Source organism: Chironomus tepperi, unplaced genomic scaffold (genome assembly GCF_022539635.2).
Source record: "Chironomus tepperi strain 1889 unplaced genomic scaffold, CSIRO-AGI_Ctep_v1 contig_346, whole genome shotgun sequence".
In the NCBI taxonomy this organism is placed as follows: domain Eukaryota; kingdom Metazoa; phylum Arthropoda; class Insecta; order Diptera; family Chironomidae; genus Chironomus; species Chironomus tepperi.
In genome coordinates, this window is record NW_027226468.1 from 926,218 (window position 1) to 941,330 (window position 15,113).

The window sequence follows — 15,113 nt, forward strand, 5'->3', positions numbered from 1 at the left end:
TTAATTAAGTTCAGTTACTTTTAATAGGTTTTAACAAAGATGAAAAAGTTTTTCCAGTAAAGTAAAATTTTTTTAAGAATTTTTAACGGATTTTTAAAATTCAAATTTTTATTTTTTGTGCACAAAGCCTTATAAATTACTTTTAAAACCTTACAAATTTAAATTTGAAAAATTCGTTAAATATTCTCTCTCAATTCCAATAAAACTGAAATTTTAATTATTTCATGAGAGGAATATCACTATATTTTTTTTTATAATATCTTCAACCAATAAGATTAACATAAATAATAATTGTTTTTTGCAATTGACTTCAACAAAGCTACCCGCACAAGCTATAAATCTATCCACTAACTTACGTAGAAATTTGAATTTAAAAATTTATTAATTACATTGCCTAACTTTATATGAAAGCTGAAATATTTCATTTGATTTCCTTTAAAATCGAATCTCATTGTTGTTTATTTTGTCATATACTTCAGGAGTTAGAAGCTCATATTCGTTAGTTCTTGTATTTAAGAAGTAAACTTTATCTGTTATGATATTTGGATTAAAACCTTCTTTTTGAAGATCCAATTTCTTAAGTTTACATGTTCCAGTCATGTCTATTTTCTCCAAAATTCTAATAAATTGTGGACGAGCATAATTTGGCAAGGATTTCTTCAAGTTAGCATTTAATGTTCTAATTTCTAATGATCTCTCTGGATCAACAATAGCTGCCATACCAGCACGACCTTCTACATTTGGAATTTCAACACCATACACAACACAATCTCTATAATCAGCTTCATTACTGACTTGTGCTTCAATTTCACTTGTGCTACAATTTTCACCCTTCCATCGGAATGTATCTCCTGTACGATCGACAAAGAACAAGTATCCTCTATCATCTGAGATCAAAAGATCACCTGAAAGAAATGCGGAATCACCTTTTCTAAAGACATCACGAATAACTTTCTTTTCTGATGCACTTTTATCGACATAACCGAGGAATGCTCTTGATGGATTTGACGTAATTTTACCGATGAATACACCGGGCTCATTTGGCTTGCATACTTGGCACAAACCATCTTTATCACGGATTGGATCACCTGTATCTGGATCCGCTTTAATAATTGATATTGGATAGACGAATGGAAGAATTCGTGATACAAAACCAATCGCACCGACTTTATTGTCAATATTAACTATACTAGCATTTCCTTCCGTTGCACCATAAAATTCAGCGACACGTTTGATGTTAAAACGTTTAACAAATTGAGGCCAGATTTGTGGTCTCAATCCATTACCAAACATTAATCTTAAGCTATGATTACTATCTGTTGACTGTCCGGGTGTTGAAAGGCAGTAACGACACATTTCTCCAATATATTGTGCAATCTAAAAAAAGAGGTAGACGATGTGAAAAATTTAGTCACGCAATTGCAAAAAAATTACAAAAGTACTCGTTCTTATCGAGTGACTTCAGCGCATTTTTGTCCCAGCGATCAGTAATTGATTAATAATTCACTTCCAGACCTAAAAAACAAGATCCAGTAAGATCCAGGTCACTTCCAGACCTAAAAAACAAGATCCAGTAAGATCCAGGTCACTTCCAGACCTAAAAAACAAGATCCAGTAAGATCCAGGTCATTTCCAGATCTAAAAACCAAGATCCAGTAAGATCCAGGTCACTTCCAGACCTAAAAACTAAGATCCAGTAAGATCCAGGTCACTTCCAGATCTTAAAAACAAGATCCGTATAAAACTTCCACAAATTTAAGAACTTCATCATTTAACGGATTTTCATAATTCAAACCTCATAACGGTCAAAAAAATTCAAACATTTTTCAGTAAACACTGTAAAAACATCGACAAACATTGAAAAACACTGTAAAACAATGAAAAAACGTGTTGTTGTTTTTGTTGTTGTTGTATATGAAAATGAAAAACTGTTAATTATAGTATTTATGCGTTGATTTGAAACTTCTAAATGACCGATAACCCAATAACTTGATAGAACGAAGCTATTAAAACAAACCAGAGCTCTCTACGATGTCTAGTTTTCGAGATCTCGCGTTCCAGCCGACCGAACAAAGTGTCTTATTAAGCTACCTTTTTGAAAAAAATTTCAAAAATGCGCTAAAAATGAATGTTTTTCAACGCTCAAAATTATGTTAATTTTGTCACGAAATACTTACAGTAGCTTTATATTTTGCACAATCGGCAAAATAAGCTGAAGCTGAGAATTTTTTACGTAGTGCAACGGTCGATCCAAATATTATCATTTGTCCAATACTCATACATCCACATGCTGTATGATATAGTGGTAATGGACTATAATAAATATCACGTGGAGTAAATCCTGAAACAATGTGTATAGCAGCTGCAAGATAAAAATATCTATTATGTGAAATAATAGCAGCCTTTGGTAATCCAGTAGTTCCACTTGTATAAATATACATCAATTGATCATGTTGATCTGGCTTCTTATAAGTTGATGGTGATGGTGGATCTCGTGGTACTTGACTCAAAAGAGTTTGCAAGTCTTTAGCATTTCCATATGTTGGCAAGTTGATATCGTCATTAAATTGATATAAAACCATTGTTGATGGGATTTGGTCTTTGATTTCAGCAATAGCTGTAAGAAGAAATATTATTTGTATTAGTTGCTGACGCAAAACAGTTTCAAGGTCAAGATTATATGCTTACATTCAGTCAGCGATTCTCCAAATATGACCGCTGTACAATTTGCGATCGTTAGGGAATGTAGCAACGATTGCTTTCGTAAATTGTGATTTATTAAAGGAATTACAATTCCAAGTTTTGATAATCCCAACCATATTGCGACAAATTCCGGTCTATTTTCCATAAGTAAGGCTACTTTATCTCCATATTTGAATCCATTCTGAATGAATAGATTCGATACTCGATTCTTTAAGTCATTGATCTGGAAGTTGGAAATTTTTATTATTAATCAGCCTATAGACACAAATATTACTTGACATACCTCCTTAAAGGTAAACTGACGATCATCCATCATCAGACATATTTTATTCGGATGTTTTTCAACTTGAGTCTCAAATAGTTCCGCTGCTGAATAATTTTTACTCGCTAGTCTTTTGATGAAAAGTAAAAGTTTGATGAATCTCGTCACAGCTCTAAAAAATTGATAACAAAGAAAGATAAATCAGTCATTCATTGAGTCATAAAAAAGCGGATTGTGATAATAAAGTGGAATATGATAAAAATAGAAATGAAAGTAAGTGATAACGACACTATAATTATTCTGTAATGTGTGACCTTGATCTTGCGAGCTCAAATATAGAACTTTGTCATTTTCTCAACCGGAATTAGGAATGACGAAGCAAAAAAATAAATAAACATAATAAAGTGGATTTTTTAGGCAACAACTATGTGAATTAGATGAGTCTACAATTGCAAGTCTTTGACTATTAAGGTTGGTTAGGAAATGATTTTGGATTAGAAGATTTTTTTGAAAATGTCAACAAATTCAACTTTTTTGATTTAGCGTTATGATTTCCAGTTTTATTGGACTTTTGTAAGGCTATTGAGAATATTGACAGCATCTTAACTTTGCTATTATCAGATTTATCTACAAATAACCAAAATGTAGTCATAAATTGATAATCCGTAATGTCTTTAAACTTGAATCTAATGAATCAAGGATTTTGGATGACAATACATAACTTTCGCGTTATCATTGATGTGAATCCTTTTGGAATTTGCAACAATATCTAATTAATTCCATTAAAGCATCGCCTTGCATATTTTCATGACAAAGTAAGCATTGAATTTCAAAAAAGAAACTTTAAAAATACATTTTTTAATGTTATTTTCGCACGAAATAATTAAGGTCTCAAAACCAGATTTATAGTCATTTAATAATTTTTTTTGCTAAGCCACTCATGAATATCTAGCGTCAATTATACTTCTTTAACGCTAAACCTTCAATTCATCGAAGGAGCTGTACAGAAATGTTGAATTGAAGTTTGATCCCGCAAGGTCAAGTGTCTTAAGCAAACATTGACTCGTTTTTTCATCTGTTAATTATATTCATCTTCGACAACTACAAATATACCATAGAGGTAGGCAATCCAATCAAAATTTGCAATTAAAATTATAAAATCAAATGAAATCGTGCATAAATATTAAAATTCTGAATGTCTGAATGCACTTTAGTTGCAGGTATGAATTAATTATTAATAGAATTTGCATGTAAACGGCTTTAATTTTACACTTTGAAACTCTGCTTACTTTCTCTTTAGACATGCCACATGTTGGCATTTTTCTCTCTTTCTAACATTCACCAAACATGAAACTAATCGTTTGTTATTCAACAAACTCTGTCCATACAACATCTTAAAGTTGTTGTGATAATTTTTGCGTAATCATATATCGTCATTCAACCGCATTGGGAAATTTTATATGTGTTATATACACACTTTTAGCGGCTTTGCACTATGGTTAGGTGATTACTTATGAAGCAGTTTCGTTGTATCGTATAATTTTTTGTGGTTTTGTGGGATTTTTGTTTATTACAAGATACTTTGTGTTATAACGTTCATTTGAGATTTGAATAATATTTATTGCACATAGTTGAAGACCCCATTTTTATACAAAAGTACAGACTGTATTTGAACTCCGAGGAATAAACATCAATCCGTAAGGAAGTCGTTTTAATTAAACTACATTTATCACTATTAGTAAACTTGGGTGACGGTAACTTATGGCAACCGTTCATCTTGGTCTTATTAGGCTGTCAAATACCCTAAAACACTACGTCATAAGTGAATAACCCCTTGTTTATATCTTTCTCTACTATTCTCATGATAAGACCTTGATAACAAAAGTGTTAATCTCCAAAATATTTTGATCATAGTAAATGCCTTGAAGTCTTAGATGGCTCAGGTCATTTGCACCTTATACAACCGGTTCATAAATATTTGGCGCGATATCAGCAAAAAATGATTACAAACGAGTTCAATATTCAAATGAATTTTGAAAAAGCCTCATCAAATATGCGCGCTGGTCACGGAACAGACTACGACAACGATTTCAAATTTCGAGTGTCACTTTTGTTTACCGTCATTCATAAAAATATGCATTCGACACATTTATGGATTGAAAAATAATAAATTAGGTGCAGAGTGCATATTTTAATGCACTAATACATGCATACAAAGAGAAAGAAATAATGAAGTTTAAATTAATAGATTACGATATACATAAGTGTAACGGCGATTGTACTACTTTCATTTTAATTTTTTATTTAATAATACTCACAGAACGTCCCGTGGTGTTGTAACAGCCGCAATATAGAACCATTTGTTTAATCCAGTGATGAATATTATTATCAAAAGTGCAACAAATGCAGTTAATAATCCAATATAGTAATTATCCATGTATATTGCAAATAATGAGGCCAACACTATAACGATGAGCGAGCCAACTATCTTTAAGCCAAGACTAAAGTTAACTGAAAACAATTTCTGTTCACTGCTGCTTTCAACGTCTATTAACTCGTTTTTGCTGTTTGTTTTTACTTCATTCTCATTGTTGTTGTATGTTTTACTATGTATGTATTGTTGCTTTATGCCTCTCTCAACATCATCACACTTAAAATAATAAGATTTACTATTAAATCGTCTACTATATTTCTTAATACTATAGGCGAGTGAAGATCATCTTGATAGTTTTGAAGCATTCGAAATGAGAAGAAAATTTTTGAGAAACATGTTGTCGGAATGTTATTTTTTATTATGGTTTGTAACTTTATGCACTTGTCGGTCAACACCAAGAGTCGCTCTCTCACTCTCTTTACTATTTTACTGAGTATTTAATTTACGTATATCCAGTCAAACAGCGAGAAAAATGAAAAACATTAATTTTTTATTGAATTTCTTTTTGAAGTTTTTTCTTTAATTTTGTTGTAACTTCCTCGTCAATTGACGAGCCGCTTAATTAAGTTAATTTATGGATCCAAATGAGGCACTTTATCGCTTTAATTTGAATTTCTTTAACTTTCCACACACAATTAAATCAAAAAATAATAATTAAAGAAAAATTGAAAAATTTTTTGTTGAAGAGAAATGTTTTCTTCTTTTTTTGATCAGCTGTGTTTGGAAGACTGGAAGATGTCGCACATGCGCATGTAATGTAAATATTTGAAATTGAATTAAATCGTTAAAGGATTCAGATTTTGAATGTTTGTGAATTGTTTGAGGTTTGTTTGGAAGAGTTTTTTAATCTTTTTTCCGAACAGCACAACGTGTTTGTTAGGGCACAGCTACTTTCCCGTATCAGCGGTATGATGAAAAGTGGCCCAGGCGGTACTTTCAATTTTCAATCCAATTTTAAGGGTAGAATGCAGATTGCCCTATTGTGACTCTGAAGATTCTTAATAAAATCAAAATGATGGACTGATATCTACCCAGAGGTATATCCAAGAGGATTGTGGATCAAATCTCCCCATACCCTCCCCTGACTACGTCTCTACATAATTCAAACTACTCTCTACACCTTACAGACGTCATAAGACCAACGTCATGGCCTCAAACATTTTAAGAACTATTAAAACAGATTGAATCTACAACAAAAAGATTCAAACTTAAGTTGTTAAATTGTATAAATTGTACATAGTAGTTAGAAGCAATTTATTGTTGAGGTTGTCTTAGAAAAATTCCATTATGTCATTAACGCCATGGATTATGGGGTAATAATGACAAACCATTGTTGAGTAATTGAATTTTCGCATTCATTCGGTTCTTGACCTGATCAGTGATGAAACAGGAATAATTTGTTCGGTTAATTCAACCTCAGGGGTAATGAAACGTCTTCTTGTCGTCAACAATGCGATATGGGGGTACTCAATCGCTTATGTTGTGTCACTCGGTGCAAATTACCTCTATGAAATCGAATTATGGTATTAAGGATTGTAGTCCTTCGATATTCTTTTAATAAATTACTTTAAATTTATTTAGGAGGACGAGAGTAACGAGTTTGTTAGGAGCAGAGTTTCGAACCAGGCACCTCTCACAGACCAAAACCGTACAATTTTTTTTGTAATTTGTATGGTTTATGCTTACAAAACCATACAAATTATCAAGAAATTGTACGGTTTTTGCTTGAGACAGGTGCCTGATTTGCCACCTTGGGTAGGGCGATCTAAAAGACGTTTTCTAAGTAGTTATGTAATAAGTGAACACCCCTTAAAAATAATTATTCGCTATAATTGAAAACTTTCGACATGGAAGTCAATTAAGAACGCCAGTTTGAAAGGTAATCTTTCAAGTAAATCCCATCAAAAGTGTTAAGACGAATTCACCGCTTTCATAATTTTCATCATTAATTATTAATTAATTAAAGCTTCAATATTATTATTTTTTTGCTTAGCTTAATAAAATTGCTCGTAACTCATTTTAATTCCTCATCGTTTAAAAAATATTAATACTTAAACTTACTTTTTATGGTCTATAAGCTCAATTATGTTAACGGATTAAAAATTCTTGGCATATATTAATGCATTCTAAATTGAGATATGTAGTTAATAATGCATTTATAAACATATGTGACGAATTTCAAGTAAATAGAAATTAATATGCAATTAAAAATGCGTTTATGAATGAGCCTAACGGGTGTTTTTGCACGTATGCTTAAAATTCTTTAAACAATAATTAGTTTATTCTAGCTAGACGTGATTATTTTAATATCATATGCTAATTTTTACACGGATATTATGAATATTAGGTAACATTTCGTTTTCAAGTTCATGATTTTGATACTAAACTTGGCATTCAAATTGACGATGTCATCAGCATCTCCAAAAACCAGTTAATTTGCATATTTTTTTTGTTTACCATTTTATAGGAAATTATCATCTTTCCAGAAATCCAAAGAGCAATTCAAATTAAATCCTTCGTAGTCCGTTTAAGTCCAACTTAAATAAGTTCCTGCTAATATCTGTATCTAATTAACACTATTAGATTTGTCTTTGTTATTGCTGATTTTTGCTTCGCAAATATGAAATAATCAAGATTCGCTTTCTGAAACTCGTTTTATTGCACAAAAAATATGACAAAGATTAAGAATCGTACGTCTCACAGGCAATTAAGTTCGAAAAAAGAGTTTATTAATGCCAAATTCTTCAAATTTATATTTTTCAATGGTCTTACGTAAGTTGTATTTAATACTGTGAAATGAACATTTAATGAAAAGATCAGAAATTCGCAAGCATTTTTTGCTTCTCCGGTAATTCCGTCTTGATAATGGCCTTATAGTTGATTTCTCTTCAAGTACTTAATAATGAATTAGATTTCAAAGTTTACAAAAGAAGATTTAAACAGTAAATGTAAATAAATCTTTAACTTAACAGTATGTAGCACATCTGATGATTCAATATCAAGTATTGTTGAAGGATGGACTGAGATCGAGGAGAACACTTCCTTTAACACTTTAATAGGCGTTTAAGTTCAAAGATCTCTCGACATATACAACTTCTGTATTATGGAATTTATTGTTTTCCCATATCATATACAAGCTTGACAGCTGAAATTGAAAATAACTATTTTTGCGCTGATGGTACAGATGTATTTTTAATTCTGATGAGTTGCAATTGAGTTTGGACTCTATTGTGGAGGCGCCTACTCCATTTGAGATTTGTCAAGATCAAAACTTCAAAGAATTCCTTTTCTGTCTTTGTCCTGGTTTCGGTTGTGGTAAATTGTGGCTAAGTACATTGCATTGATACACAAACTCTAGGTCATGAAACTGTGCAGATTTGAGAAACTCATTAGTATTTCAATGTCATGATTTTAAACGCATTATCTTTGAAATGATATGACTTTTTAGTATTTTTATGCTAATTTTTATCATTGAGATGCGAAAATTAAGTTAAATTGATGTTAACTAATGCGATTTTGTGGTTATAAATATCATTTTTGAAGTTTAACAACTTGCAACTTGTTCGCCGATGAGAAGGTTTTCTTTTTCTAAATTTTTAGAAATGTTGCTGCCTAAAATTACTCTCTAAATCGAGGTCGACTGTTGCTCAAGGATTTAAAATTAAATTTGCGAATGCCTATAAGGTCAGTCGTTAACCCATAAATCATGGAAAGAAATCACCATTTCTTAATACATGTATTCTCTAGTATGACGTCAAGATGATTATTCAGATTCTTATAGTTTCTGGGATTTCCATGCCATCATTATCGAAATTTATAATTATGTCGATTTATTTACTTTTATTTGTTAATTTTAAAGAGGTGTGTGTCCATTTACTAGGGGTTTCAATCCCGGGACAAAATCTCAATCCCGGGATTACGGGATTTGAAATCTCAATCCCGGGATCCCGGGATTAATCCCGGGATTGGATGATGAAAAAAATATCAAGTTTTTAGTCGAATTCAAGTGCAAATGTAATACTAATAGTTTTATTAGAAATTTTGAGGACGAAAAAAATCATTTCCAGTACACAAAAATGTGTTCTAAATAGTTAACAAAGCAAATTAATGACAAAAAAATTGCCAAGATTTGTGATTTCAAAGCCGAAATCAAGATGTCAATATCATGCTTTCTCAAAATCCCAATTTCGACTAAATTTTTGAGATCTTTGGTACGCCTTAACAGAATTTTAAGAAATTACATACAAATTTTTAAAAAAAGTTTCAATCAATTTTTGTTATTTGATACTGTAAAGCCTCATTTTTAACTTTAACTTCAAAAATTGTGGATGAAATTACTATATTATATTATTAGACATGATTTTCAAACGTGTGGTTCTTAATTTTTTAAAATTTTAGACTGTAAACTTGAAGTTTTTGTATCAACATCAAATGAATTCTCAATCCCGTAATCCCGGGATTGAAGCTTCTCCAATCCCGGGATTTCGGGACCGGAAAAACGTTCGGGATCCCGGGATCCCGGGATGCGGGATCCCGGGATTGAAACCCCTACCATTTACTGATGCAGTATAGGATATTTTAAAGGTCTTTAAGTCTGACTTTTGGATTTGATGATGAAATATCAAGGTGTGTCCAAAGAACTCACGGAAGGAAGTTGTTGATAGAGACAGTATTGCACTTGGAATCGAAAATTGACAAGCGGTGATGAGTTATAGATCGAGTTTTATGCGGTATCTGTGGGAGACCATGAATCACAATTGATCTATACGTCCATTGAATCAAGTAAGTAAGTATAGAATATTTGAGGTTATGTCCCATTTCTAAACAAAATTTATGTCAATATTCTAAAGTTAATTTCCAATTATATGACATTATAGTGCAATATGTATCTTAAATATTGGCAGGTAAGTCAAGGTCATCAAATATTGACTAATAGAGATAAATACATTGTGTAAATTTGCATGGCAAATAAAACTTTTTAAATATTATACTGGTATATAATATCATTCATTTAATGTTGTTTGAAAGCAAAACAGAAGTAAATTTTGTACAAATATCATGAACCTCAATTTCACGTGCGAGAGTTTCGAAACTACTTGCAAGAGTCAAGAAGAAGATGAAAAATAAATGAAATTTCTTTGTGAAATTTATGGGGAAAACTTGACGATGTTTTTAGTTTTGTTGGATGTGGAAATTTATAAATAGATGGAGATTATTCTTGTGCAACATAAATGATTGCGGAAAACTTAATGCTACGAAGTTGATTTTCATTATTTTTAGATCCGACGTGTGGATGGAATAAACTCAGAAAATTCTTAATAATCTTTTTAATAGCATATATTGCAACTAGTAATCACATGCACATGTGAATGGGTCACGAGAACCTTCACTCTATATTAATCGAGGACTTCGAACTGTGAAATTAAATTTTAATTCCTAAACAAATCTATTGTCATTCTCTTATTAAGAGAATTTTCTGTGATTAACAGTTAGTAAAGTAAGCGGGGATTTTTATTGCTGTTTTCTATGACGTTGATTCCGAGAGTACATTAGCTTTTTAATTAACAATTCCGTGATTAAAATGTTTTTATTTTTGTTTTCAAGATTAAGTTAAGAATAGAATTTTATCAAAAGATTTTTGTCATTAAGTTGATAAGTAGTCAAAGGTCCACAACAAAATCTCCTTATCGATTCTACAATTATAGCAATACTTAAAATATTACAGCCGTATCGATATCGCTTAATTTATTTTCAATTCCTCTAATCTCAGCTCAAGTTATCACATTCCTTGACATTCAGAAAGGTTAATTGAGTTACGAGAGAACTTGTTCCTGCATTTCTTGAGATCAAAGTAAAGATTAACGTATATTTGCATATTAAATGCGGCATATTTTTGCAGAGTTTGAAGAAAACCTTCCATTATTTACATTCTGTATTATTCCATTTACAACAATCCAAACAAGAACAAAATAGAACACGATTGTCAAGTTTTCAATATCTAGAATGAGGCTGAATAGTGGTTTATAAGTTTTATCATAAAAGATTTTTGTAACCTTGAGCAATCTGCCGACAGAAGAATTAAACGGTTATTGCCTTTAAGAATTAAGAATTTTTAATATTTACATAGCAACTTACAGGAGTTTTAGACATTTAAAAAATATGTTTGACCACATTCTTTATGGGAATTGTGTCAATATCCCGATCAGCGCAACTTATTCATGGTAGCCAAGAAGCTTCCATATCGAATTCTATGTTATGGATCACTTGGATGTCATGTGTCCATCACCCATCTGCCATGAAAATCTTGTGCTGATCGGATGTATACTTCCGTACTCGAGTTGATTGCTTTTACCGGAATTTCTCAATTCAAGCTTTAAATTGAAATATTTATCACTTATTAACTTCCAACTCAGTTGCTCTTAATAAAAGCAATCATCAGTATGTTGCATGTCATGTCAAATGTCATGGAAAGCAGCTCATGCTCGCATTTTAAAACCGCTACTAAATTAAAAATCTAATCATAACAAATAATTCAGTGATTTAAGCCGGAGGCTTAGTCAAGACACCTCGGATATTAAATTGAAAAAGGTTTACAAGACGTGTCATTAACTGTGTACAAATGAACCTCAATGAGTCAGATATAATAAAGACTTTGTCATGCGAAACTCTAAAATACACAACTTTTCGTCATCAGTAACTGAACATTTGGTTTTTTTTTTGCAATCTTCCGCTGTAATTTCGTTTAATTCTTCATAATAACATACGATCGATTCACATTGGAAGATTAACAAGTTGCATAATGACATTGAAAATGTAAAATCATGATTTGTCTTGACATAAATATGGTAGTACATGGTGTGGCTTCAACTTTAAATGAATCAACTCGATGACTTTGACTTTGACTCTCTTTTTTTTTGTGTTTTGTTTACAAAATAAACAATAATATTCATACATATCAATTATCACGCATATGAACTTTACTTCCTCTGTATATATGTAGATAGACTACTCAAAAATTGCTCAATTCTGATTTCACTTTTATTTTTGTTTAGATTTCTCAATTGATGATTAGGTCAATGAGAAGCGATAATCTTTTTGCGAATTAAAAGCAAATTAAATTAGACTTGCATAAAATTTCACAATGTTCCAAATCCATCTAATATCAAATAAATTATCTCCATCTGCAGATGACTTTGCATCTTTAACAAAAATGAGAATCAAAAAACTAAAAATAAATTCACATTTTCTCTTTAAAATCTTGTTTGTGCAGAAAATTCACTTTTGTTTTTTATGACAAGCTTCTCACTGGATTTCCTCTAACCGGTGTGTATAACTTTTTTTCTTCATAACTTTGAAAAACAAGAAATATTTTGAAAAGTCTCAAGACTAAAATTTTATTGCAGAGTAGATAAAGTGAGGTCAGCTGATAATTTTTTTGTCGAATTTTGAAGGCAGTCAAATGATATTTTCAAATGAGAAACTTTTGTATATTTAGGAAGTGGAGTAATTTTCAAATTTTGAGAGTCTATTAGGACTTTAATGTTGTGTTTGAGTATTTCAGATCAATCGGCATAACTCAATGAAGGCAACGTTGCATCCAAGTGGCAATTTATGGAAACTTGGATGTCATTTGTTGGCCATGAACAATTTGTGGCGATCGACAAACCGCAAAAATATGATAAACACTTCCTTGATCAGCACAATGAAGACGCTAGGACGATTTGTCGCTGCAACATGACGACAAGACTGCGACTGTGTTGACGACAAGACATGGAGTTACCCTGACGACTTAATAATAGCAGGTTTCGAACCATTATTTTTACGAAGAATAATGAAATTGACCGTAAAGTGCCGTCCAGATTTATGAGGTTAGAAACAATAAAATTGTTGAGCAATGCTTTTAGAATCAGTTTGAATAAGCTTTAAAACTATTCATTTTCCATGAGAACTTTTCATTTTAAATATTCAATTCAAATTTAAATTCTTAATGAAACTTCAAAAATAACAAATAATAAGTACTACAAAGTTGCAATTTTAAAGAATATAAAGCAAACTATAATTGTCAATTTGAACAACAAAACAAACATTTTAAGTAAAATAAACAAAAGTTGCGTTTTAATTTTATTCATAAGTTTGACAGCTGTTAAATGCTTGAAGCAGACATGCTAAAAGTTCTTATCCATTGTAGTTCTATCACAATCGGATTTCATTAAGCTTCAAATTGAAAATTCTAATAAAAATGCTCTTAGCAAATAATGAATTTTATTTAGAGTAAACAAGCAAGCTTTGGGAAATTAGCAACTTTAGAGTTTTGCAAGACATGGCAATATTAACTTAATCTATTCTCACATTTTAAATTCAAATCCAGCAGAAAATGTGAAAGATCAGATTAAAAATGCACCGATGGATTCCGACAACATCTTCAATATTTTCTCAGTTTCCTTCGACTCACCAGAAGTATAATTTTTAGTTATTATTAGAAACTGCGGCTTACAACCTATTAATTACCTTTTCATCACTGCTTTTCATCATTTTATTTTTGGTACTATAATTTTCAAAAAAAATCTATTTCACACAAGAAATATGCCTTATTCAACCTTGGCAATGCTTGCTAGGCGTATCAAACCTTTAAATTCAATTCATGGACTTGAAAAATTTTTTTTTTATTTAATTTTCTTCTTTTTCACACTCTAAATGGACATTGCTCAAAAGTCACAGTTTAGGATAGTAAATATTTATTTGCACTTTTCTTTGCATTTCTTATGTAAACATTAACATTACTTGAATCCACGAGCACTTGGGAATCTCATGCAAATATTTTTTTTCTTTCCGATTAATTGTCACTTTTCAAGTTTTTCTTTACGTCAACTTACAGCACAAATAACAAAATTGATATTGAATTTTCCTACCGCGAACGTTTACCACAAATGTAAATGTGAATGCGAACAATTTGAAGTCTAGAGCAGGTCTGAATTCACAAGAAAAAAAATATATATACAACATACATTTTCAAATAAAACGTTCGAGTCGAGGGACCGAGAAGATGATGGAAGAGAGAATATTGCGCTTGAGAAACAGTGAGCGATTAAAGAGTCGATGTGCTGCACATTAAAGTGAAAAGTTGGAAGAATCTTTCAAGGCAAAGATTATTTTATGCAATTCTTGACTTTTTAGAATTGTCCACCTACAAATCGTCAAATTCTCTCAATTACTCTCACTGAATTTAATTTTAATTCTCTTACTTTATACTTCGACAATTTTAATTGTGCGTTCATTCATGTCGGTTGTCCATTACTTTAGTAGTGGTGCAAGTAGCTAATCTAAACATGATTATAAATCGCTTTTGATGTCGCTTAGACCACCACTAATGGTGTAAGTTAATGTCATCGACACGCTATATTTTCCATACAAACAAATCTCTTTTACATTACCTTACTCAAGATGTTGCACATGTAAAAAAAAGAGTATTGAAAAATACTCAAAGTTCATGATTATTGTACCGTTCGATTCAAAGTAAGACTATTTATATATTGCAAGGTCGAATAGTCATGTTAATGAATGGAAGTTAAAAAGTTGGATATTTTAAATACTTAAAAAGTAAGCTATCAAATATCAAATAACACTTATTTTGGTAAATTGCTGGTGGAAGCTATTAAAAAATCATCATGTAAGCATTGCAAAAGTTATGATTAAATTTGGGGGAAAATTGTGAGA

General features: G+C 31.2%; 1 protein-coding gene across 1 annotated transcript; it reads right to left on the minus strand.

Annotated features, from left to right (window-relative positions):
• Positions 1 to 39: 39 nt before the first annotated feature.
• On the minus strand, positions 40 to 14,368 carry Fatp1 (Fatty acid transport protein 1). Its single transcript, XM_070644779.1, has 6 exons — positions 13,908 to 14,368; positions 5,284 to 5,615; positions 2,987 to 3,137; positions 2,689 to 2,926; positions 2,178 to 2,617; positions 40 to 1,377 (listed from the first exon to the last, which is right to left on the minus strand). The coding sequence occupies exons 1-6, from the start codon at positions 13,929 to 13,931 to the stop codon at positions 436 to 438; spliced, it is 2,127 nt and encodes a 708-aa protein (XP_070500880.1). The 5' UTR covers positions 13,932 to 14,368; the 3' UTR covers positions 40 to 435.
• Positions 14,369 to 15,113: the final 745 nt, after the last annotated feature.